General features: G+C 37.6%; 2 protein-coding genes across 4 annotated transcripts in view; one reads left to right on the forward strand and one right to left on the reverse strand.

Moving 5' to 3' along the window:
• The window catches only part of ALDH1L2 (aldehyde dehydrogenase 1 family member L2), a 50,274-nt gene extending 39,427 nt beyond the window's left edge, over positions 1-10,847 (forward strand). For 2 of the 3 annotated variants that reach the window (XM_032493436.1, XM_032493438.1), the window contains 4 exons: positions 638-803; positions 2,004-2,109; positions 4,549-4,748; positions 6,818-10,161. In XM_032493436.1, the coding sequence (XP_032349327.1) occupies positions 638-803; positions 2,004-2,109; positions 4,549-4,748; positions 6,818-6,873 (528 nt within the window). In that variant the 3' untranslated portion in view covers positions 6,874-10,161. Of the gene's footprint in view, positions 1-637; positions 804-2,003; positions 2,110-4,548; positions 4,749-6,817; positions 10,162-10,556 lie in introns of those variants that run through there. The other variant, XR_004324669.1, reaches the window with a different exon arrangement.
• Positions 10,829-22,027, reverse strand: C12H12orf45 (chromosome 12 C12orf45 homolog). Its single transcript, XM_032493443.1, has 4 exons — positions 21,844-22,027; positions 20,164-20,250; positions 15,693-15,829; positions 10,829-13,819 (listed from the first exon to the last, which is right to left on the reverse strand). Exons 1-4 carry the CDS (start codon positions 21,956-21,958, stop codon positions 13,601-13,603), a joined length of 558 nt encoding a protein of 185 aa, XP_032349334.1. The 5' UTR covers positions 21,959-22,027; the 3' UTR covers positions 10,829-13,600.
• Positions 22,028-27,268: the final 5,241 nt, after the last annotated feature.

Raw genomic sequence — 27,268 nt, forward strand, 5'->3', positions numbered from 1 at the left:
TCATGGTAACTCCCATCCTTTATTCTTACTATAATCAGATTTAACATCAGAAATGCAGAAATAGATTAAGATAACCAAGGAGCACATGTCAGTGATGAACACTGCGATAAAGATGGTTTCTCATGAGGACATTCTAGTGATTTCCCTGGTGTGGCTGTATTGTGAGAATTCCACAAGGGCAGTCTGCCACATTTGGGAGAGAAAAAAGATAACAATGTAGCCATTTTAGAAATGATTTTGTTATGAAAAGTGTAAGTATGCTGTATTAAAAATTCTAGAACGTGAGGTTTGCTATTTTAATGGATTAATATTCAGGATAATTTTAATATAGTGTTTGTAGCTTATGTTCTGTAAAACCTCAGTGATTAAAAGTTGGGGCTTTCAAATTAGGAAAACTTTACAGTATTTAGTGGTTGTGTGCCCTTGGGCAAGTCAGTTAGCCTCTCTGATCCTTGGTTTCTTCATACGTAAGATGAAAATAATAAATATCTACCTCCAATGCTACTGTGAAGACTAAATGAGAACACATCTTTTAACAGCTTAGTAGAACACCCACCACACAGTAGAAGCTCAGTCAAATGTATCTATTATTATTATTAAACAATCAATTGTGTTTTGTGAACTGGGTGACATACAGGTAGAAGAAATTAAAAAGATGAAAATTGGTGATCCACTTGACAGATCTACTGATCACGGGCCCCAAAATCATAAGGCCCATCTGGAAAAGCTTCTGCAGTACTGTGAAGCTGGAGTGAGAGAGGGGGCCACCTTAGTGTATGGAGGAAGACAAGTTCAAAGGCCAGGTAAGATCACCTCCCTAGGAGGTGTACGGGGAGCCTGGCTTCTTAAATTGGAATAAATGGGAACGGTTTTCACTGCAGCACCATGTTGCCTCAAAAGTAAATAGTGGCATTTATATATGATCAGAAGAATTACTTTCTAGATCCTGCTTGGCCACTTATAAGCTGTGATACCTTAGACAACACAGTTTTTCTGAGCCTGAGTTGTAAAATGGGGTGAAATAGGCACGTCCTGCTTTACAAGGCTGTAAAAATCAAATAAAATGGATGTGCACTTAGCTGCACAGTAAACAAGTGTAATGGATAACAGCATTATTCAGGAGCTGCTGGTTTTCATTCCTGGAATTGTGAGATTTAATTTTAGCCAGCTTAGCCTGGGAGGATTCATTCCTGTTGTCTAAAGCAGTACTTGTTACAGCAGCATGTGAATGGCTCAGTGTCATGATACCCAAAAGGAGAGAAAAATAACAACAGCAAACCTCATTTTTTTTAATTGTTGTAGATAGATTGTGCACCAACACGTCATTCTGAAAATTGGTAATTAGAAGGGAAAAAAAAATCCAACGTTTAAGCTGTGTATTGTGTATGAAATCTATTTCTCGGTAACCATGTAGCTAACAAAGGAGACTTTTTTTTTGGCAGAAGAATCTCTACTAATTAATGTAGAAAAATTATAGAATAGAAAAATCACTGCTTGGTATGCCCTAAATTGAGTGAAATAATTGAGTCAGGCAATGATCATCAATGGAGGCTAAAGTTATTTAGGTGAATGGTTGATGGGGCCCAGGGTATTAGCATTAATTTTGTTCTGTGGGATAATGTATTGTGGTGTATAATAAAATGTCATTTTTTTTTACAAATTTGTACTAAAAAACTTGGAGTATAAATTATAATCTCTGGAATTTGCTTTAAACTATTTCAGTAGGGAAAAAATGAATCAAATATAGCAAAATGTGCATAAATACTCATTTTACTATTCATTAGATTATCTTCTCTGCTTTTACATTTGTTTGAAATTTTTGTAATAAGGAATTAAAAAAAAGAAGAACCTAAGAATGCTAACGCCAAATAGGAAGATGAAACTCTTCTTGGTTTTACAGACCCAGAAGGGAAGAAAAAAATTTATAATGTAATTAAATGAGAGAACTATTCATTGAAAAGTTACCCTATAATTGATGTTATTTTCTTCTGTTTCTCAAACAGGCTTTTTTATGGAACCTACTGTGTTCACAGATGTGGAAGACCACATGTATCTTGCCAAAGAGGAATCCTTTGGGCCCATTATGGTCATTTCTAAATTTCAAAATGGGTATGTTCTTCAGGCACAATTTAACCAGACTGACTAGAGACATTTTTTTTCTTCTGCCATTGTGCTATATACAGAGCATAAAAATCAATAAGCATGTAATTCTCTACCAGAAGAATAATTAACTTAAATAATTAGAAGAGAATGCTAACTAATGTAGATTGTAGTATATTTTCTTAGCTTAAATTAATGGCTAACATTATAGGGTATTAGCTGACTAAGTTTTAGTTTTGTATATTCAGCATTTGAAATGTCTCTGGAATAAGGTAAATGAGAATAACAGAACTAGTTTTCGTATTTACTTTTCTAGGGAAGGCAGCATTTATGAAATCTGATTTTCCCAAAGAAAGACTGCTTTCTTTACAGGAGATCATGCTCCCAAAAGCCTAATACTCAACTCTTTGTAGAAATGTCCACAATCAGCATATAATCAACTGAAAATGACATACTGGCTTGTTATGTTACCTGAAACTTTCCAAAGCATTTAGCATATCAAAGAGGGCATTACCGTAACTGAGCTCATATCAGAATATTTAATATAGTAAGTAGACTTTCATGGTATACTGTACCCAGTTCAGAATTCTGGCTTTAGTTTTCCTTTAACTAATGAGAAGGATTTAAAAACAGAGTATGGAGTTCAGAAGGGCTTCTTGGGCTTTGATAGACTTATTATAAGAGACTCTTGGGGACACTAAGCTGTCGCGAGTAAGCTTTTGACTTACTGACCCAAGGATGCCCTGTTACCCTCTTTTCCTTATAAATTCCCCCATAGGATAGCCTTTGTGTTAAACATGTAGATATTAGAATATAGGGTTTAGGGGGTATAAGCCTAGATAAGTCACAGTTCCTGTCCTCAAGGAGCTCGCCATCTAATAGGGGAGACAGATGGGGGCAGAGGGTATAAGGTGGGAGGCGCAGGGGGTAGAGTCTGCAGTAACTCCCTTTATGGGCTTGGGCCACTTAATTCCTCTGCTAAGTTTCTCTATTTATGAAATTGGGTTATTAATAGTATCTACTTTTTTGGGTCATTCTAAGCATTAAATAAGTCAAGTGTTTGCTTTTGGTGCTGTTGCAATCATGCTTGTGAAGCTGTCATCTCAATAGTTCTCAGTGGGCAGTGGCCTACAGCCATCTTTCAGCCTTAGTCCAGTCTATATAATTTGGAGTGCACTCAAATGCAATGCACCCAGAAGTGTGAGAGTTTTAGCAGAGCCTCAGTCCACTCCTAGTTGGATTCCACATTTCTCATGAGAGTTGAAAATTGTGTATAATCAAGATGATCTTTGAAAATCTGTTGGGAAGGTACCACAACGAAGCCTGTGCTGTTTCTCAAAGAATTCAGCACAACTGTTTTCCTCCAGTTTTGGAACAGAAATCCTATTTTTTTTTTGCCAGAGCCCCAGATGAAACCTTGGTTTGCATTTACTGGCCATGTTGTAGAAATTCATGCATTTTTAAACATTAGGATGACACTCATAAAGGTGAGATACTCACTACGCCAGGCACGTAACTGGACCCAGCAAAGAGAAGAGCAGGTTCCCATCTGCACTTGGGCAAGCACGTGTACTGAGTCAGAAGGCAGGGGAGTCCTCAGCCTGATTGAAGGGATTATTTTACTATCCTTTTATTGAATTAGCGTATTAGTTGAGTTCACTCTCATTTGATGATGCAACAGCCTCGTATAAAGAAAAATAAGATGTTATCCCTGCCCTCAGGGAGCTTCCAGTCTGGCTGGAAGGTGAACCACAGATGCACAAAAAGTTAAACCAAAATAGTGAGCTGGAGAGATACATGCTTCTGATCATAACAGGCTTTTACCAAGCATTTCCAGTTTTCCAGACACTGTTAGCTAATTTAATCCTCACGACAAATGAGACATGTACTATTATCATTATTTCCACTTTTTGTAAGAATAAAGAAAAGCATGGGAGATTAAGTCATTTGCCCAAGGTCACCCAGGCAGTCTGGCTGCAGAGCCTTCTCATGGGGCGCCTACACTCACTCTACCGGCTAAACAGTGGCACTTGTGGGAACTGGGAAGGCTTCAAGTTGAGGCATCGGATAAACCTTGAACTGTGTATAAAATCTGGATAGATGGAGGGACATGGGGGCACTCTGAGAACATATCCAGAAGTGGAAGTCAAGGGAGAGAAGCAATGGGGTAGTCATGAAGGAGAACCCATGAAGAAGTTTAAAAAGATGACTTCAGATTTTTTAAAGGTGTTGCATGCTACATAGAAAAATGTAATAGTAGGGTTGTAATATTTCATTGGGAGTTTCTTTTGGTGTAAGCCTGGACTATATCCTTTATAAAAACGTAAGCACATGGGCAGTAACGTTTTCCTATTTCTAGCATGGAGGGGGAAAATAGCAGGACCTAAAATGCAAGTGTTTTGCTTTACAATTAATGAAGTTTTATGTCTTCCTAAAAACATCTTGTAGGGACATCGATGGAGTGTTGCAGCGAGCCAATAACACAGAGTACGGTTTGGCCTCGGGGGTTTTTACAGGAGACATAAATAAAGCTATGTATGTGAGTGAAAAACTAGAGGCAGGAACTGTTTTTATTAACACCTACAACAAGACGGATGTGGCAGCCCCTTTTGGTGGATTTAAACAGTCTGGCTTTGGAAAAGACTTAGGTATGCCTTCCTTTTCTACTGCATGTCACCTTTGTTGCCACATCAGAGTAGTCTGCTTCATGCTTCATTCAACACTGGTGTGTTGCTTCGAAGGGCATTTCCTATGTAGCAGTTGGATCTGGGTTTTCAAGGGTACTAATTTTTTTAAAATGTTATAACATTTTTATTGAACATAATGTACATACGGAAAAGTATACAAATTGTGTGGGAAAGTGTTTCTTTCTAAAAGGAGAAGATTAATGTTGAAAAGAAAACCCTGACAGTATCTTTTAGGTAAACTATGTTTGGGGTTTTTGACCTGACATTCAGCATGAACTTGTTTTAGATTTCCTGGGACCAAGTGGAACCAAGAAAGGAAAATGGGTAGAAGGCAGTAACCAGGTAGCTCCAAGAATAAACCCTGTCTCTGAGCCGCTTGGCAGTCTTTCAGAGTCAGCCCTGAAACTGGCAGGGCCTTCTGGGCATTTGGGAACTAGAGTTAGAGTTTGTAGAAAGCCCAAAATGTAATTCACTGGGCAGTGACACTGTCACATTTCCAGTAATAGCTACTCAGAACACTAGATACACCAGGCCCTGTTCTAACTACTTTCTCTGTAATGGCACGAGCAGTTCTCACAGTAGCCATGGGAGCATGTGCCATTATTGTCGTCATTTTACAGCTGAGGAAAATGGGGCTCAGAGAGGTTGGATAACTTGCCCAAAGTCAGACAGACAGCCACTGGCCCTGCAGCCCATGTTCTTAGGCCCCAAAGTCTGGCATATTGTTTCAAAAATTGAAATATTTGCCATTTACCAAAATTATAGTCTGCTAACATAAATTTGGTTAATTTGGGGTATTTTTACATTTTCTCTTTCCTGATGACTTTTGGCAGTGTATTTGCAACAATAAAAGTAGGTCTCCATTTAAATTCTAGGGTAAAGTCTTTTTTTTTTCTTTCATGTTTTCAATCTGGCTTTCTTCCCTGGATCCAAAACACAGTGGGAGATTTTCTTAGGGAAATTATTATTATGAAGTGAGAGAACAGTGTTCCACTTGTCTTTTGATAGGGAATAATCAACTCACTTCATGTCTGTTTTATTATAAAACAGTAACTTTACCTAACAGTTTCTTCCTTTCCTAATTTGAAACGCTCTTAGCTCAGTGGTTCCCAGATGCATCATTGGATTAGAATCACCTGAGAGCTTGAAAAAATGCAAAGATGCTGATTTAATTGGTCTGGGTGTGACCTGGGATCAGGAATTTTCAAACCTCCCTATGGTGATACTAATTTAAGGTTAAGGACCCTGGGTTTAGCTCAGCTTGCCGTATCATACACTCATTAGTTTCACCTGTAGTATTCATGCTCTTTAACTGCTGTAGAAATGCATGAGTGTGCTAGCTCAAAATCGCAACAGCGTAGAAACAGACAGACCTACTTATTTTTCGCCTGGATATGCCCTCTGTGTTTCTAACATACGACATAAATTGGGAAAACTGCATTTTTCTTATCTTTAAAATAAGATGAGAACAACTGATCTTAAGCTTTTCTTTCTGCTGCTCTATTCAGCTTCATTTACTGTAACCTGAAGGACCATACCCTGATCACTTCTATTCAGCCTAAATGGGCAAAGGATAGCAAAGGAGAGTTTTGTCAGCAAGATGGGAAATAAAGGAGAAGGGTTTGGGGAGGAGACTGGCAAGCCAGCACTCTGGTCCTTAGAAGGCCTGGGAGCTGGCCAAAGCCTTATCCACAGAGGTGGCCCTTGCCCACCGGCATCTTCTGAGAATGTTTAAAAATACATAATCTTGGGGCCCACTCTGGACTTAACTGAATCAGAATCTGCAGTTTCACAAGATCCTCAGGTGATTCACATGAAGTGTAAAGTCTGAATTACCTCCCCCACCCAAAAAAAAGATTTAAAAAAAATTTTTTAAGGAAAAAAAAAAAGAAATGTAAAGTTTGAGAAGCACTGGCCTTGGCCCCATTCTGTTTGCTTAGTGACTGATCATGTCTACACTTGTGTCCGAGATCTGGGGACATCACATCCACCTGTCAACATGGTCCATCAACTGCTTGTCTCTTCCCTAGGTGAGGAAGCTCTAAACGAATACCTCAAAACCAAGACTGTGACGCTGGAGTATTAGAGCAATGCCGTCGTCAGGAAGCTCTCAGCAGACAACCCAGCTCCTCAACTCTCGACATGAAGCCGGGGTGTGCTGAGGTCTGCGGTAACAGCCATCAGCCAGAAAATACGCACATGGACCATGAAGAAGGTCAGGCCACATATCTAAGCATTTACACGTGTGCCTGGGTATTTTCTAATATCCTTTTATATCTTAAAATGATTTGCAGTTGGGTTTTAACTATGTTTATACCACACATATTTCTGTAAAATACCAAACTGCTTTTTCCCCCTACCAAGACTAACCACTCATGAAAATGTCAATATCATGCAGTTATAATACAGAAGGTGCATTTTTTGAACCCCTGTATCATATTTATAGGTTTTAACCTCTGAACCAGGCATATGGGGTTATTAAAAAGGTTTTCTATAGCTTTGCTCTGAAGGAACAGTATATCCTGTAAGGAATGTGAAGGAAGGTTTTTGTTTTGTTGGATTTTTTGGAAATAAGATACATCTTTGTGCCTTTGATGTTCTATTTTCAACCCACTGTGATGAGTGACCAATCCAGAAACAGTTCTTGTGTACCTACTATGTCCTGAGGAGTATACAGAATTTAATGACATGATCTTTGGTCCCAAATAGTTTAATTCTAGTCAATAGCTTTTAAAGTGAATTTTATAGTATAATATATTATAAAGTAAATAGCTTTTGGGGGCTGATCTTTGTTCATATCATACCATCTTACTATCTATATGACTTTGGGAAACTTATGCAACTTCTCTGAGCCTCAGTTTCCTTATATGTACAATGGGGACAGAAATGTCTCCCTGAGGAGCCTTATTATGAGAATTCAATGCAATAATCTAAGTAAAGCACCTTGCACTGTGCTTTTTTATGGTAAATATTCAATAAAAGTTAACTGCTCCCCTATCCCCATTTTTAAAATAGAGTGAGGTATATTAATTCAGTGAATTAATTCCCATACAACCCTTTTCAGTAGTCATCGATTCCTGTGCTCCTTTCTCATCCCTTGTCTGAGCCAGTGCCCAATACGGCAGCACTGGAAAATGCCACGGAATGAAAAATGACAATGGTCCAAGGAAAAGGGTGCTTTTCTTTCTGCAGCTCATTCGTCCTTCTAGGACATTTGGTTTTCCATTTTTCTACCTATTGGTTCTGCCTCTCACTGGCTGTGTGATCTTTGGCAGATTATTTACCGAGTATCTCAAAGCCCAGCCTTGGAATCTATAAATAGGGATAAAGTCCCTATCTCATTAGTTATTGTAATGTCCCAGTGGGATAATATACATAAAATAATGCACTTAACAAGGTATTTGGACCATAGTGCACACTCAAGAAATAGGAATTATTAAAATCCATGCAGTAATCACATAATTAATTGCCCACTGTCAGACAAAAATAGTGAGGTGGGTAAATTCTAACCATCTGTGTATGACTAGAAAAAAGTGAGCTCCTGAATTGAAAAGCCTCCAGAAGCTGGTCGGAGCAATTAACTTCCATTAGTCCTCCTTGTAAAGTAAAATGTCAGTAAACATTTCTATCTCTTTGGCTTTGAAGAAGCCCTTAGGGACTACTTGTTACTTTGGAAACTCAGCAGCTTAACATAAGAGGAGTATAGGGGATCAATCATCAATAAACAATAACCAAATCAAGCGCAGAAAACATTCAGAAGGAATACCCAGTACGATCCCGACATGATCAGTAGAGCACGTTTTGCCTGTCAGTGTGTTTTTTATTATGCGACCACTCATTCACCATCAGAGCTTGGCACAGGTGAAATTCTAAATTTGGACCCCGTTGGGTCCAAACTGACAGTTCATATTTGCATAAAATGACAAAGTTCTTATTATAAAGGAACCACTTTTTTAAATGTAGTGTTTTAACTGATTGCATGTGATTCATCACTTTACCAAATATTGTAAGGACAGATAAAATGGCGAATGAATGCCCGTTTATAATAATAAATAAATAAAATGCCCGTTTCTTCTAGACTGAATTTTACCGCAGCAGCAGTGCTTTTAATCTTTGGGACAGAAACCTCTTTGAGAATCCAATAAAAGCTGTGGCTCCCTTCTGTTCCAAATATACACGTACATACCTGATTCTAGTCACAGACCTCCTGAGACCCATGCTTGAGCTCCAGATTAAGAACTCCTTTTTCCATAGTGAGTTCTAAAGTTCTTAGGGGCTTTTTTTCTATCTGACTGCTGACCAGAATCAAAGGCTCCATGGAATTTATAAAATTACCACTGAATTTGAATTGGAACATAATGATCCACAGCCCACTAGATGATTTAATTAACACACTGACTAAATTATCACCGTTTCTTCGTGAATGTTAGCTTCATGAACAGGTGCTTGTTTTGTTCAATGCTGTATCTCCAGTGTCTAATACATAGGAAGAGCTCAATAAATATTTGCTTTCAAATGAAAGAGGTTAAGTAACCTGCCCAAATCACACAGCTGTTAAGTGGCAGAACAGGCACTCAAGCAAGGAAGCTATAGTCTTAACCAAGCTAAGATGCTGTTATCAAATGCCTAAATCAGGTCCTGAGTAGTGAATAGGACCACATGTCAAATATCCATCAAACTAAAAAGCTAGCAGAGTGGATACTAACTGCAAGAGCTTTTGTGGAAATGACTAGAGACAGGATGAAGCAGCAAACAAGTTCCCCCGTACCTACCTGCTAAGAAAATAAAAGCTATCAAGGGAAACCTGGGCTACAAGTAGGTTATCAGCCATGAGACATGCTGGATAGGGTGGGTTATTATTATTATTACTATATGCAAATAATACCCAAGGGGATTTTTTTAAAATGATTCAGTAACACCTAATTTTGTAAGAATAATAAAATGGGAAAGTAAGATTAAACCATAAACTTTCCATAAATAACCAGATGATATTTGAGATTGTTCAAGATATTTTCAATGAATGTATATACTTTTTTATAGAACTAGTATAATACTATACATAACTTTACCTGCTTTTTTCCATTAACAATATGTAAGCATCTTTCTATGTCAGTAAACACACCTCTGCATATGGCTTTAATTCAACTTGTTCTCTATTGTTGGACATTTATATTTTTATCTTTTTTTGCTATTTTAAATGTCACAATCAATCTTGTGAACACAACTGTATTTGCTTACCTAGAATAAATTCCTAGAGGTAGAATCTCTGATTCAAAGGACATAGCAATCTATAAACTCACCAATAGTTTCTCCAGTTTTTTTTGCCACCGCTGTGTATTATTCTATTTTAAACTGAAGTATAGTCGATTTACAATGTTGTGTTATTTTCTGGTGTACTATTATTCTTACAGCATCATAATACCTCACACTCATCAAGCACTGTTCTAAGCATGTGATGTATATTAACTCATTAGCTTCTTCCCAAACCCCACGAGAGAGATACCGTTATCCCCATTTTACAAATGGGAAAAATAAGGTAAGTGGCTGGGCTGGGCTGGATCTAGCATTAGAGCCTGTGCCTGTGGCAGAGTGACTAGCAGGCCCTCAAGGGCTAGGTGTGGCTAACTGAACTTAAAGCTTGGCTCCACCGCTTACCTACTGTGAGACTTTACTACAGTTATCTGATGCTATAACTCTGTTGTTTGCTTCTCTTTGCTATCCTTGGTGTGCTGACTGAACCCTCAAGAGCGGCTCCATTTTGTCCACTAGGTTGGAGTTCCAGGAATCACATCCAGTCATAAGATACCCAGTCCTTTCCTTCAAAAGAAAGGAATCATCTCTTTATGTACTTCCTTACTGGCAAGGGTTCTCCATGAACAAATGGAGGGGACTCAACCACACAGAGATTCCAACATTAAACTTTTGGTAAAAGCCTACGAATCAGTAAGCCAAATGATCGTAAACTTGTCCTTTTTTTCTTCAGGATTATGAACCACTGATGTTTAAGGTGTATTACTTTACTGACACAAAGAGGGAAAATAAAAGTTTCATGAACATTTATTGTACATTTTGAGTGAAAGGCACCATGCCAGGCACTGAGGGAAATACAAATCAAAGACTCAAGCTCTTTTCTTGTCTTTCCTACCACATTCCAGCACGAGAATACAAACTACTTTGCAAGGCAGTTGTTTTTTTAAGTACCATATTTGGTGCACAATTAAAGGATTATTAGAATAGATGGGATTCATCAAGAATATTTTTGCTTTAAAGACAATTACACCTAATTTTCTGATTTATAACTGTCAAGAGCCATAAAAGGATAATACACAAGTTTGAAGAGAACATCTCACCAGCCTTAGCAGGAGAAGGACCCTTCTCCAAATGGCTGCCATCATCTCACACCTAAGCACCAAGCAGAGAACCACAGGGTCAGACCAACCAAAGCACTACAGGGACTTAGTTCTCAAGAGATTGGAGAGCAAACCGCTTACAAACAAAACAGTTTTTCAATTAAGGTGTAACATACATAAAGAGCACAAATGTTAAATGTATGACCCAGTAAGAAGCTTTTATATATGTGTGAGTGGTGGTAACTCTTACATGTCAAACACCAGAACAGTGGCTGACACACAGAAGGGGCCCAGTGACTACTGGCTGTTGTTTCATCTGCCACTTTGCCACAGGTAAAAAAATACAATCTTGGTTTCATCTGCATGTCTTTGAAAAATGGGATTGAACATTTTTTTCCTGTGAATTACTTGTTCATGTCCTAAGGCTTTTTCACTATTGAGATACTAGTCATTTTCTTATACTAATTTTTAAGAGCCCTTTATATACTAATAGTACTCACTTTTTGCCTTATATTGCCAAATATTTTTCCCAGTTTGTCCCTTGCCTTTTAGATTTCTTTGCCACCCACTAGTTTTTAATATTTATGGACTTTCTGGTCTTTTCCTTTGTGATTTCAGGCTTTGATGTTCTGCCTTAAAAAAAAAAAGCTTTTGCTTTTATTAACTATTCATCCATATTTTAGTATGAAATTCTTATAATTCTATTTTTAATATTTAAATCTTTAATCCATATATAATGTATCTTAGTACACGGTAAGAGGCTAGAACCTAAACTTGTTTAAAAGTAGCCCTGACACTGTAAATAATTTGTCCATTTTATGGACTTACTTAAAAAATGGCATCCTTATCACATACTAAATTTTTGGTTTTCTATTTTCTCCTGTCATAAGACTGTCCAGAGGTATTGAATTTGGTTGACTTAACTGTAACTGTATAGAACACCTAGTTGTATTATATGAGACAGCCATCACAGGAGAGAAATACATTAAAATTCTACACTAGTTATGTATTTCTAGACTGACTAGTCTCTTTCCCTGACCATCAGTCTATTTCTAGTTGGATATGTATTTCCTGTGAAATTACACCTTCATATCTCCATAGATACCATGGCTTAAAATGTCCTGTACATCCTCATATACCTGCTAATTCACTTATGAACATCATTCAGTGCCTACTGTGTGCCATGCACCATGCTAAGAAGTGAACTGGACAAATGCAACTCTTCCCACAATGTAGCATAATTACTATCTGGTAGAAGACAATCTTTAAATATTTACACCAATAATTCAGCACAGCTGTGTTTGTTGCTACACATAATAACCCCAGCTAAGAAGTCTCGTTTCCAGATTTGTTCACTTCTTCATACCTTTAGCCTGGGTTCCAAGTTCCAACGGGAAATACCTGAGAATTATCTTCTGAGTATTTACAAGATGTCTTAGACTAATGTGAGAAGCAGGAAAAAATAGTTAATAGAGAACCCTATAACATGAGGGGACAAAGGTCTATCAGCTCAACACAGTTGGAGAATCCTTTAAACTCTCAGGTCTACATCCTAAGAAAAGCCAGTCCCTTGGCAGATGAGATCACAAACAAGTTTAATAAGGTCAAGAATGAGGCAGAAAGGCAACTCCGATGGAGGATCATTTTGTCGTTTGAAAGGGAAAACCAGTTATTATGTTTATATACTGTGCCCAGTCTTCCTGTGGTGTCCCTATTCTCTACATTTATAGGTTTATAAAACTGTGGGCAACTGTGAGGAATAATTTTAATAGCTGAAACAAAAAAAACTGCTTTATGAAAAAAAGAAAAAACACCACCAAAAACCTACAAATTTTCCAAGCAGTAAATTCGATGTGTACTGAGTGGCTCCAGACTCACCAACAGTGATTAAAGCACAGAGCACTGGTTTTCCAGCTCAAACTGGAAAGGATTTTTTTTCTAAGTAAAAGTAGATATGTCTGACAGCAATTAAATATAAATATTCCCTTTGTAAAAAATCTTAAAAAAAAACTTCTCCCTCGCTGAACCCATTTTGACAGCAATAAATTTGACTTCATAATAACCTTAAATAAAGAACAAACCTAGGTTGTTTTATCCAAGAGGATAATTTAAAACAAAAATAAATAGGTGATTTGTATTTTTACTTTAAAATAAAGTTTGATACCTGTAAGTCCATGCTAAAGAAAGAAGATGCCAACAAATTCACTCATCACCGTATGTAAAGTTAAGCTTTCTAAACCATATCTTTAGCATGAGATCAAATTCAGTCTGCTCTTAAAAGATCCCCAAAGGCTCTCTCTTCCAGTTCTTTAAAACCCAGCTTCTGTTTCTCCAAGAAGCAAAATATGTCTGACATTACATAGAAGCACCATAGATATCTGAAATGCAAAATAACTAGGGAACCACATTCTCTTTCACAGAATTAGCAGGCTCTATCACCTCTTTCTTAGATCATTTATTTCCCTATTTCTTTTCTTCACTGGCAGGACTGTCCAATACCTCTATCTTGCCTTTTCTATCTTCTGAATGAGGAAGCTTGATGTTATCGATGGTGACTTCAGAAGAGGTGCTGTCATCTTCATCCTCAGATTCTGAACTGTCCTCTGAACTGTCTTGAGAATTCTCTTCTGAACAGTCCTCTTCTTGTGAATCAGACTGATTCATTTCAAACAAGGCCACATCCTGCCAAAAAAACACCATGTGGGAAATTTATTTCAGGGCAGTTCCCTAAAAAGTTTTAACGACACCTTATGGAGCAACCAACATTTAGCACAAATACTGAAACACGAAGGACAAGAAAGTTTTTAATGCAATACAGCACTGTTACTCTTTAGTTGCCAGAGTCGACCATAATGATCTATATTCAGTGCGAGTCTAAAAAGTCCCCCACAACCTAATTCTATTTATCCTGAATGTATTGAACAATATTCCCTCAATAAATATCAACACGAACCAGGCACTGCACTAGGGACTAGAGACTTCACGATAACGACAAAATCCTTGCCTTTGTAGAACCTATGTTTTTGAGCAGGAGACGGCAAATTACAGCCTGCAGGTCACACCTACCCTGCTGCCTGCTTTTGTTCAGCTCATGAGCTAAGAATAGTTTTTACATTTTTAAGTGGTAGGAAAAAAAATCAAAAGAGTATTTCATGAAACATGAAAATTATATGAAAGTCAAATGTCAGTGTCTATAAATGAAATTTGTAAAACTTGTCTATTCTTTAAGTACCATCTACAGCTGAGATGGCAGGACTGAGCAGTCATGAGAGATGGCATGGCCCAGAAGGCCTGATGTATTTACTGTCCGGCCCCCTACAGAAAACATGTGCTGACCTCTGTTGTAGTTGGGAAAGAAAGGCAATAAACAATCACATATAAAGCACAGTGTAGGGCAGTGAAAATTAAAAAGAAAAAAAAGAATAAGCTAACAATCAGGCCATCGGGGAAGGCCTCTTGCTGAGGTGACTAGAAGTAAGAGATGGAGGGAGTGAAGATGCAGAAATGTGGGGAAGGGCAGTCTACAAACAGGGAAAGGCGTGGAGCAGGAAGACAAGACTGAAGTCAGTAAACGAGGGGCCGGGTGGGAGATGAGGTCAGGTACAGAGCTGGAGGCAGGATCACACAGGCCCATGGGGGTCTTTGAACTTACTAGAGATGTGATGGGAACCCCCGTGGTTCCCAAACTGTGGGCCACACACACTGTGTGAAAAAAAGACTCCAGGAAGAAAGGGTGGAGGCAGGGAGACTGGTTGGGGAATCAATGGGATAATCCACAGGGGAGACCGTAATCACTTAGACCGAGGTTGGTGGCAGTGGAAGCCGTGCGAAATGGCTGGATTTGGGGTATATTCTGGCGATAGGGCTGACAGATTTGATGACAAATCAGGTATTATTATTAACAATGGTGTCAGATTTGTCCAGACACAAGTGGAATAAAGGGAATTCCAGTGTGGAAATAAGATATGAGCCTAAATGGAGAGGCAATTCTCACAGGTGGCTATGTAATCAGTTACTCTGTTTTACACATCGTTTATTTTTGCATTCTCAATGAATCAGACTATGAATGCCTCTTTTGGGCCTTGGAGAGAAAAATAAGAAAAAATCCAATTAGGACATTTAGCAAATAAATGCTTCAAGATAACAAATGTAACATTTGACTTGAAAAAGCTTCCCTATGATTGCAAATTACTAAATTCCTAAACTTCACCCAGGGAAGCTTACTGATCTATTAGACCCTTAATCATAAAATGACCAAGTACCTATGAGGTACTGGAAACATGAGCTGACTTTGCATTAAAAAAGGAAAACAACCCTTGGAATTAAAATTTTAAAAGTTCTTTCTTGGTCGTGGGTATAGTTCAGTGGTAGTGTACATGCTTGGCATACACAAGGTCCTGGGTTCAATCCCCAGTACCTCCAATAAAACAATAAATAAATAAACCTAATTACCTCCCAAAATTAAAAAAAAAAAAGTTCTTTCTCTTCACGCAGTATGCGTGATGATACATACTGGTAATTTTTACTTTATGAAATGAAAACAAACCATAGTTACCATTTGTATAACTTTTCCAAGAGTCTCATCAATATTTTCAATGTTGAAATGACCAGGCGGTGCAGCTGCCATTTCTTTTCTTAGCTTTTCATTTGCCTGAGCCATCTGTGGGAGGAAGGTCTGTACTTGGTCCAACACTAAGGAGAAGAAATATAGTTTATCAATATTTATGTTAGTATTTGGCCAAACTTCAAATTTCAAAATCTAGAATTTCTTGTAAAACACTTCTCAACTTGATAATAACAATAATTATAATTTTAAAAAATCTTTCAAATCTCTTCCATTTTAAAGACCTCCATCATCTTCTGAATTCTTAAAGCAGTAGGACTATCAATTCAGCAATTATGTCTCAAAGTTTTGTGTTTTTCATACACCCCCAGAAGTGGAAATTCCTAGAAGGCTGGCCTTCAACAAATAGTTAACAAGCAGCAGTAGAACTTATATGCACAAGGCTCTGAAGTCAGACTGATGAGGTTATTAACAGAATTCCAGTTCCACCTCTGAGTTACCTCGGGCATGAGCAGAGGTTTCTTGGACCTTCCCAACATCTGTTCCCCTTCTTCTGATAACATAACCCCGACTTTCCTTTTAAACTAAGAGTCACTCTTAGTCACTCTTGTCCCTACCCTGTTCATGCCTACCTGTTCTACAACCTTGGCCACTCTGATTTGGTTCAGCAACACCGTGATCTAGTCAGGCCAATAAGATATCACCCTGGGACTTTGGTTTGCACTGCTGAGAAAGACATCCCTTCTTTCGGAGTAAACGGCTTGAGTGAGCTGCTGAATGTAAGCCTACAGCTGCTGATAAACTGGCCCACTTGCTATACATTGGGGATGAGCTTGTTTTAGACAAAGCCAATGCTTAGACAAAGCCAATGCTTAGACAAGCAGAACCAACAGATACGGAGCAGCAGATCCCTGATGACACTGAACACCCGGATGCAGATGCACCTGAAATCACTGGGGCATTTTTTTTTATCCCCAGAGAAATGAGCAAACAACATATATATAACTGAGTCACTATGCTGTACACCAGAAATTAACACAACATTGTAAACTGACTATACGTCAATTAATAAAAAAATTACCAAGCATGCAAATAAGCGGGGAAATACAACCCATAAGTAAGAAAAAAATCAACAGAAATAGATCCAGAAATGACACAGATGATAGAATCAGCAATAAGACACTTAAAACAGCTATTATAAATATACTCCATGTATTCAAGAAAGCAGAGAAAAAGAACAAGTAAATTCTTCTCATTCCTCACCATAAGGAGATAAATGAAAGATATAAAAAAGACTCACACTGAACTTCTAGAGATGGAAACTACAATATCTGATTTGAAAAATAAATTGGATGGGATTAAACAGCAGATTAGACAAGAAAAGATTAGTGAACTTGAGGACGCAACAGCAAAAACTATCCAAAATGAAACACAAAAACTAAGACCAAAAGAAACAACACCAAGACCAACAAAACAAAACCAAGCCATCAGTGAGCTGTAGGGCAATTTCAAGTAGCAAAACTGTGTGTAATTAAAGTCCCTGCAGGAAAGATGAGAAAGAAGGGGGACTTAAAAAATATCTGACCAAAAATTTCCCAAATTTGAAAAAAAAAAACTATAAATCCACAGATCCAAGAGGTTCAACAAACCTCAAGCTCAAGAATCACAAAGAAAATGACAAGGCACATCACCATCAAATTGGTGAAAACCAGTGATAAAGAAGAAAATCTTTTTTTAACATTTTTTATTGATTTATAATCATTTTACAATGTGTCAAATTCCAGTGTTCAGCACAATTTTTCAGTCATTCATGGACATATACACACTCATTGTCACATTTTTTTCTCTGTGAGTTATCATAACATTTTGTGTATATTTCCCTGTGCTATACAGTGTAATCTTGTTTATCTATTCTACAATTTTGAAATCCCAGTCTATCCCTTCCCACCCTCCACCCCCCTGGCAACCACAAGTCTGTATTCTCTGTCTATGAGTATTTCTATCCTGTATTTACACTTTGTTTTTGTTTGTTTGTTTTTGTTTTTGTTTTTTAGATTCCACATATGAGCAATCTCATATGGTATTTTTCTTTCTCTTTCTGGCTTACTTCACTTAGAATGACATTCTCCAGGAGCATCCATGTTGCTGCAAGTGGCATTATGTTGTCGGCTTTTATGGCTGAGTAGTATTCCATTGTATAAATATACCACTTCTTCTTTATCCAGTCATCTGTTGATGGACATTTAGGCTGTTTCCATGTCTTGGCCATTATAAATAGTGCTGCTATGCACATTGGGGTGCAGGTGTCATCCTGAAGTAGGGTTCCTTCTGGATACAAGCCCAGGAGTGGGATTCCTAGGTCATATGGTAAGTCTATTCCTAGTCTTTTGAGGAATCTCCAGACTGTTTTCCATAGTGGCTGCACCAAACTGCATTCCCACCAGCAGTGTAGGAGGGTTCCCCTTTCTTCACAGCCTCTCCAGCATTTGTCATTTGTGGATTTTTGAATGACGGCCATTCTGACTGGTGTGAGGTGATACCTCATTGTAGTTTTGATTTGCATTTCTCTGATAATTAGTGATATTGAGCATTTTTTCATGTGCCTATTGATCATTTGTATGTCTTCCTTGGAGAATTGCTTGTTTAGGTCTTCTGCCCATTTTTGGATTGGGTTGTTTATTTTTTTCTTATTGAGTTGTATAAGCTGCTTATATATTCTGGAGATCAAGCCTTTGTCGGTTTCATTTGCAAAAATTTTCTCCCATTCCGTAGGTTGTCTTCTTGTTTTACTTCTGATTTCCTTTGCTGTGCAGAAGCTTGTAAGTTTCATTAGGTCCCATTTATTCTTGCTTTTATTTCTTCTAGGAGAAAATTTTTGAAATGTATGTCAGACAATGTTTTGCCTATGTTTTCCTCTAGGAGGTTTACTGTATCTTGTCTTATGTTTAAGTCTTTGATCCATTTTGAGTTGATTTTTGTATATGGTGTAAGGGAGTGTTCTAGCTTCATTGTTTTACATGCTGCTGTCCAGTTTTCCGAACACCATTTGCTGAAGAGACTGTCTTTATTCCATTGTATATTCTTGCCTCCTTTGTCGAAGATTAGTTGACCAAAAGTTTGTGGGTTCATTTCTGGGCTCTCTATTCTGTTCCATTGGTCTATATGTCTGTTTTTATACCAATACCATGCTGTCTTGATGACTGTAGCTCTATAGTATTGTCTGAAGTCTGGGAGAGTTATTCCTCCAGCCTCTTTCTTTCAAAGAAGAAAATCTTAAGTGCAACCAGAGAGAAAAAGAACTATACATGACGAAGATGAGAACGATAGCAGACTTCTCATCAAAAACAATTTAAGTCAGAAGACAGCAGGGCAACATCTTTAAAATACTGAATGATTAAAAAAAATATGTTAAATACTGGTCAACCTAGAATTCTATATCCATTAACCTTTAATAGACATATAAGTGGTGAATAAACACATGAAAAGATGTTCAACATCTTCAGTCACTAGGGGAAAACAAATTAAGGAGATACTGCAATACCACTACATAGCACTAGAATAGCTAAAATTAAGATGACAGACCACACCGTGGGCTGGTGAGGATGTGCAGTAATTACACTCTCATACCCGGCTGGTGGGAATGCAAGGTGGTGCACCCAACTCTGAAAATAGTTTGGCAAGTTCTTCTTTATAAAAAGTACACTTTCCATATGATCAGCAATTCCACTCTGAGGTATATAGCCCCCAAAATGAAAACTTATGTTCATACAAAAGCTCATATTTGAGTAGAGAGCCACCATGCAGTTACTTTAGCTGTTATAAATTTAGCGCATGCTATGGTTAAGTTCCCCACCTCAGAATACTCATGACTTCTTAGTTTATAGACATGATAACCTCATGTATTAGTTACATTGCTTTCACTAATTCTTGTGTTTTCTTTTTTTTTAAACATTAAGAGGGAATTACACAGATGCTGAGTATTACATGAAGGCTATATGAACAAAATCTGAGTGGTATGTATATTTGGGTGTGCGTACAGCAGTATCAGAGTAATTAATGAAGAGAACTGGCCCTGTTATGTCATGTATGAGTAACATTTACTATTTAAATAATTATGTCCAATTTAATGGAATATGGTGATGTTTTCCCATACATGGATATTAAATTTGGGACTCAGTAACCTAGAAAAAAATTTTCCAAGGAGATCAAGAATAATTGGTTTTGATTTCCAAAAATCCATCCCACAAAGTTACCCTCTTAAAGCAGGGAAGTAATATAAGAAATTTTATCCTTGTACACTAACTTCACAATGTAAATCCCAAGTAAGACGTGCTCAGCTGGACTCTGGCTTGATAGCTGACCACAAAGGCAGACACTGTCCCATCAAATAACCATTTAGTTAGGCAGAATTTAACACCAGAAAGGGATCTTGAGAGAGAGAGGCGGGGGGAAGGGTACTTACAGGGACTCCTCTCTATTCGAACTGTCTGAAGAGTGGAATTCTTTCTGGAATTAGGCTTGGAGTTGATGAGCAAAGTGTCCCATATACCTGAAAACACACACACTTAATTTACTAAAGCACAAAGAGATAGGAACCCATCAGCAAACTTTCTGAGACCACCCTCAAGTTTTCACTGTTCCACATTTCCCAAGATATTTTTCTAAAGAAACACTCCACAAATTCTGTTCCATTTCCGGTCTTTATGCATGTAGATTACCCCCGTTTCTTAAGCCTGTCTCCTACATCTCTGTGCCACTGATGCCGACTAATCAATGCATACTAAACTAGACCTTTTTGGGTCAGAAATCCATCAATGACAACTGTGGGTCGGCAATGACAGAATGCAGGAAGCAGTTCAAAGTACGGTAAGGGTTAAGTGAGGTCAGAAATGGTTACCAGCTGTGTTATTTTCTGCAAATTACCTAATGTCTTTGAGCATTAGCTTCTTAATTTATAAAACCCACCTGCCTGGTTAGTTCCCCTTTGGCAAAGATATCCGACCTAGACAAAACAGCCCTTTGGAGAATTGCTGTCCCCTCCCTATTCCATTTATTCAGTTTCAACATTCACTACTCCTCAAATCAACCTAGCTCTCCAGCCCATCAGAGCTCAGAGAATAAGGCTTGTCCTTCAAAACTCAAGGCTTTGAGCACCCTATTTCCAACACCTGGTGGAGAAGAAGAAAATCTCTTCACTCCGGTATAAAAATCCTGTTCACCATCAAAGCAGCAGCTCAGCATTCCTTGCTTATACCTTAGGCCTTAGCAACTGGATTAAAAGTAAAGAGCATGGACTCTGGAGCCTCGCCGATTGGATTCAAATCCCAGTTTTGCCACTTTCCAGCCACACAATCTCCAGCAAGTTACTTATCTGTACGATACACCAGAACCCAGTTTCCTCATCTACAAAACAGGGATAACAGAACCTTCTACCCAGGGCAGTCGGGAGGATTAGAGAGGTGAATTAATTCCTGGGGCATAGTAAGTACGGAAGCTCTGGCTATTATTACTGTAACTTCTTCTGATATTCTGGGTTCTCACACAATCTTTTCTTCAAGTTAATATTTAATGAGAAGGTGCTCAATATCTTAGGCGCATTCTTCTCAAAAAAAAAAAAAATTCTATAGGTACTACTACCTCCATTTTCCAAATGTAAAAACTGGGGCGTTGAGAATGTAAACAAGTCTCCTAAAGTTCCACAGCTAATTAATTATTCGTGGAGCTGGGATTTGAACACTTGCTTTTTAGTTCTCTATTATGGTGTCTGAAATCCTATGAGGATTTTTCTGGACCCGTCTCCCTCTAGAAAAGACCGGCACTAAGGGTGGCTCTGTGGGCATCTGCGCAGAGAGGGTGGTTAATTCATAATATTCATCTGCTCCCCCTACCAGCCAGCTGCTTAAACCCAGGGCCCACCTTAGAGCCGCCCCCTTAGGGGAGGTGTCTCGCTACGGCGTTCGGCGGTGGGCGTTCATGACCGTGCGTAATACAGGAACTACACCCGGTCCCGAGGCCGGATGCACAATCCCCCAGCCCAGCGGCTGGGGGGCAAGCAGGAGTCCTGCGACCATACCCGGGGCTCCCTCCTTAGTGCCAGGCCTGCGCAGGGAACAGCCGCGCGCCGCCGTCACCTGCCCTTTACCTCCGCGGCCGCCGCTGCCCGCTGTTAGCAGCTCCTTGGACACCGAGACCCCGGAGCCGTCCCGGGAGGACGACGAGCAGCGGGGACCGGACTGGGGATCGTCTTGAACTTCCATGCTGGTCGCTAGTTTTCAGATCCAACCCCTCCAGGCCCGGATGCAGGAAAAGGCTGGGGCAGAGAGCGGGGCCAAGACTGCGATTGGAGGAAAATCGGAGGGGCGGGGTTGGGGGTGGGGCGAAAGGCGGGGAGACGGTGGCCCGCGGCCGGGCGACACCTAGCGGAGCCACGAGGTCATTCCTGTCGTGGGAAAAGGAAGGTGGAGGCTCTAGAGACCCTGTGATTGGATGAAAGACGTGGCAAGGCTCGGCTTTAGCTAAATGAATCCGAACAAGAGTGCACCATAGGGCTGCTCTCCTCTCGCTTTTTTCTAAGTTTATTTTTTTTAATTGTGGTAGAAAAAATACATAACATAAAATGTACCATCTTAACTGTTTTTATCTGTACAGTTACATAACAATGTAACAGATCTCTAGAATTTTTTTTTTAATCTTGCAAAACTGAAGCTCTGTATCCATTGAGCAACCCTGCATTGCTCCCTGCCTCCAGCTCCTGGCAACCACCATTCTAATTTCTGTTTCTATGAGTTTAACTATTTCAGATACTTCATATAAGTGGAATCATAAAGTATTTTTTTCGTATCTTTTCAAGACTGGCATATTTCACTTAGTATAACGGACTCAATGTTTAAGGATTCCCTTCTTTGTCAAGGCTGAATAATATTCTATTCCATGAATATACCACATTTTCTTTACCCATTTATCCCTTGATAGACATTTATATTGCTTCCTCATGGATATTGCAATAATGCTGCAATGAACATAGCTATGCAAATACATCTTTGAGATAGCGCTTTCAATCCTTCTGGATTTATACACAGAATTATGATTACTAACTATATAGTAATTCTATTTTTAACTTTTTAAGAAACTCTGTACTGGTTTCCATAGTGACTACTATCTTACATTCCCACCAATAGTGCCTAAGGGTTCCAATTTCTCCACATCCTCACCAACGCTTATTTTCTTTTTCTTTCTTTTTTTTTTTAATAGTGGCTGTCATACTGGGTGTGAGGTGATAACTAATTGTAAACTCACTGCAGTTTTGATTTGCATTTCTCTGATTATTAGTGATGTTGAGCATCTTTTCATGTGTTTATTAGTTATTTGTATGTCTGCTTTGGAGAAATGTATATTCAAGTCCGTTGCCCATTTTAATACAAGTTGCTTTGTCGTTATTGAATTATTGATGTATTCTTATATATACATAACACGATCATGTTTTAGAGACATAGACCATTATGAACTTGCAAGGACTCAAGAAATTCTGTTCCCATAGCCTTCTTGAGAAATTTACCAGAGAATATGATTCCAAAAATTGGAGAAATTCAATTTAAGTTTTTGTGGTGAGCATTTTACAGTAGAACTGGGGAGAAATAGTGAGAATAAGGTTGAAAGAACAGTATTTAATTTTTATAGGTTTTGATATTATGGATATAATACAAATTATCAAAAATGGGGAGAAAGCAAAGACTGTATATGAAGAGGAAATTTTGCTTTTTAAAAACTGGGAATAAAAGGATAATACTTTTAAGTTAGATTTGAGGGGTAAAGGAGAGAAGAGAAAGAGGAAGTTACTAGCTAATTACAATATTGTTCATAGTAAGAAGACAACCTCAAAATAAAAGAGGACTGAATGGTATTGAGTAAAGTTATTAGAATAAAATAAATATATTCCTAAATACCAAAATTAATGAGATAGAAAGAGAGAGAGAGGGAGGGCTAAATAAAACAGACTTTTAGCAAGAAATGTATATGATTATGACAAAACCAAAGCAAAGCAAATCAATTTTATCAATACATGCAATAGAGCTAACTGACCTATAAAAAGGAAAGGATTTTCAGATTTTCTAGGAAGTGAATATACTAGATAGAAGAGACTTACCTAAAATATAAAATTAAAATGGTAAAATAAAAGGGTATTTTTTAAATTTAAATACACCTGATTAATCTATATCCATTCTAAATAAAATCTAAATTTAAAAAGCAAGGGGGGCAGATCAAAACCACAATGAGATATCACCTCACACCTGTTAGACTGGCTACTACAAAAAAGACAAGAAATAGCAAGTGTTGGTGAGGATGTGGAAAAAGGAAAAACTTGTACACTGTTCATGGAAATGTAAGTTGGTGTAGTCACTATGGAAAACAGTATGGAGGTTCCTGAAAAAAATTAAAAATAAAGCTACCATGTAATCCACCAATTCCACTTCTGGGTGTTTATCTGAAGGAAGTGAAATCACTAACTCAAAAAGATATCTGTACCCCCGTATTTTGCAGCATTATTTACAACAGCCAAGACATGGAAACAACTTAAGTGTCTATCAACAGGTGAATGGATAAAGAAAATGTGAGATATATGTATTATTATATCTATATAATTAATATAAATATTAATATATATATTATTCAGCCATAAAAAGAAGGAAATCCTGCCATTTGTAACAACATGGATGGACCTTGAGGATATTATGCTAAACAAAATAAGTTAGATAGAGAAAGACAAATACTGTGTGTGTTCTCACTTATATGTGGAATCTTAGAAAGAAAAAAAAACAGCACAACACATAAATACAGAGAAGAAACTTATGGTTGCCAGTGGAGGGGAGTGGTGGTGGGAGAAATGGGTGAGCTTCTAGTTATAAGAGAAATAATGGAGATGTAATGTACAGCATGGTGACTACAGTTAACAATACTGTATTGTGTATTTGAAAGATGCTTAGAGAATAGATCTTAAAGTTCCTCATCACAAGGAAAAATTATAAGCACATGAGGTGGCGGATGTTAACTTATTCTGGTAATCATATTGCAATACATACATATATCAAATCATTATGTTCTACACTTAAAACTAATACAGTGTTGTATGTCAATTGGATCTCAACTTAAAAAAAAAGGGTCAAGGCTTTATTATTAGACAAGGAAGAATTCAGACCCATCCCCCAAAAAGGAAACAGAAAGACACTTTATAATGCTAAACACTACAATTTACAAAGGAAAACTATCATTAGAATCCACGTGCCTAAGACAGCAATAAGTATTATAAAGCAGAAACTAAAAAGGAATGCAAAGATAAATAAACAGAAAGTCTACCCTTTCAGAACAGAATGGACCTAATTGGACAAAAAAGTAATATGGATCTAGAAGAACTAAACAAAATTATCAACAAAGTAGATCTAATAAATGTGTATTAAACACTGAATCCTGATGATGGAGATTAAACTTTCTTCTAAGTCATGTGGAAAATTCACAAAATTGACATATAGTCCACAAAGAAAATTTCAATACCTCATAAGAATGCAAATGATATGTGGCCTTCTGTGGTCACAATTCTATATAACTAGCAATTAATGACATACAAAAGTCTCTTCCACCTAAAACTATACAAACAATCCTTGCATCAAGAGGAAATCGTGAAATGAAATTGTGCCCCCCAAAGTTAAGTATTTAAAAAGTCAAGAAAATAAACAAACTACTAGCTAACCTAGACCAAAATAGGGAAGACGAGGAGGTATAAATATATGAAATAAAAGGTAATGGAATAATAACCATAAAATCAGTGGAAATATACAAAAAACTTATAAATACTACCTTGCACAACTCTATGCAAATAAATTTGAAAATCTATATGAAATCATTTGAAATGGATAAGATTCCAGAAATATACAAAATTTCCCCAGTGTCAGTAGCAGTTCTAAATAGAGCTATTTCTATAGAAGTTATAGAGAAGTTTGTCAGAGCTCCCACATAAAAACACCATGCTCAGTTGGTTTTATAGGGGATTTCTATCAAACCTTTGAAAATGAGACAAATCTATCACAACTTAAACTATTTCCGAGTATTAGAAATGAAAGTAAATGTCCCAGATTCTAAGAATTGATTATAGCATTGATATCCAAATTTCACAAAGATTGTACAAAAAAAGAAAATGATAGACTTGGCTTAATTAGGTTTCCCTAGAAGCCAACCTAGAGATAAGGTTTAAGTGCAAGCAGTTTGGGAGCCAGAACGGGGAAGAGAAACATGCAAAGAAGGGACTCAATAATGTGTTACTACCAAGCAAATTGTCACTAAGGGCAATTGGAACTTAATCCTTCTGGGAAATTCTCCAGTTATTCTGGGTGATACTAGGTGTTTATCCACCAGCTTATGTCAGTCATCATTGAGGGGTGCCCTTAGGGGGTGGGAATTTCCCTGCATTTCTGGCTTGCTCCTTTCTCTCTAGTTCAGTGGGCTCCAGTGGCCAGAGAAAATCTTCAGGCAAAGAATTACAGCGCTGGCTATTGAAAATTGGGCAGATGTGTACACAAATGGTAAGTGCCAATGGGGCTTGGGTGAGGCTCTGACAACTTTTGCTACAATTCCAGTCTTAATTATGAATATTAATGCAACAAATTAAGTATTTGCAAACAGAATCCAAGATCACATTAAAAAATAGATGCTGTACAAGAGGTGCTTATTCCAGGAGGAATTAGTATATTCATCAATATACTAGTACAGTCATTATTAGAATTCATCGGTTTCACAGAATTAACAAGAAAAATCATATAATCATCTCCAGAGACGTCCAAAACATAATTGACAAAATTCAACGTTCAATAAGATGAAAACTGATACCTATTATGCATAAGAAAATGTCTATACCTCTGCCCTCAAACTTAATGGGGAAATACAGGCTTTCCTGCTAAAGTCTCCAGAGGAAATACAAGGATGTTCACAGTCCTCACTATTACCTTAACATTGAGCTGGCAGTGCTAGCTAAAATAATTACATAAGAGGAAACAGAATCGTAAGAATTGGAAAGCATGAGGTAAAACTATTTCCTTTTTTTAAAAAACTATTTCTATATGCAGATATTATATCTACAGTTGGGGGTGGGAAGAAGCATCAGAAAAATGGCTACAAACAGGAGAATTTGGTAAAGTAACAGGAAATAAAATAAATGCCACCCAATTTGAAAATAAAGTAGAAGATAAAACCCATTTTTAAGAGGAATAAAATAAAGTAAAATATCTAGGCATGAACTTAACAAGAAATCTGCAAAAAATATATAAAGAAAACCATAAAACATTTTTGAAAGATAAAAAATAGATCTGAATAAATGGAAAGCTATAACACATATATCCATGGTCTTGGATAAAAAGACTCAGCATCAAAAATATGTCAATCTCCCAAAGTACATTATGAAATTTTCAGAATCCTAATAAAAATGCCATCAGGTATGTTTTTCCCTTTGAGTGATTATAAAGTTCATACAAAAAGACAAACAAACAGTAGCAGCAAAGAGACTCTGAAAAAGAAGAGTGACA

The sequence above is a fragment of the Camelus ferus genome, chromosome 12, assembly GCF_009834535.1.
Source record: "Camelus ferus isolate YT-003-E chromosome 12, BCGSAC_Cfer_1.0, whole genome shotgun sequence".
In the NCBI taxonomy this organism is placed as follows: Eukaryota; Metazoa; Chordata; class Mammalia; order Artiodactyla; family Camelidae; genus Camelus; species Camelus ferus.

Excerpts from the sequence above, each read along its gene's own strand:
- C12H12orf45 (XM_032493443.1), bottom strand. The coding sequence starts at position 21,958 with ATGGAAGTTCAAGACGATCCCCAGTCCGGTCCCCGCTGCTCGTCGTCC. Across the intron at positions 20,251-21,843 it reads GGGCAGCGGCGGCCGCGGAG|GTATATGGGACACTTTGCTC; the intron begins GTAAAGGGCAGG and ends GTGTGTTTTCAG. Across the intron at positions 15,830-20,163 it reads TCGAATAGAGAGGAGTCCCT|TGTTGGACCAAGTACAGACC; the intron begins GTAAGTACCCTT and ends TCTTCTCCTTAG.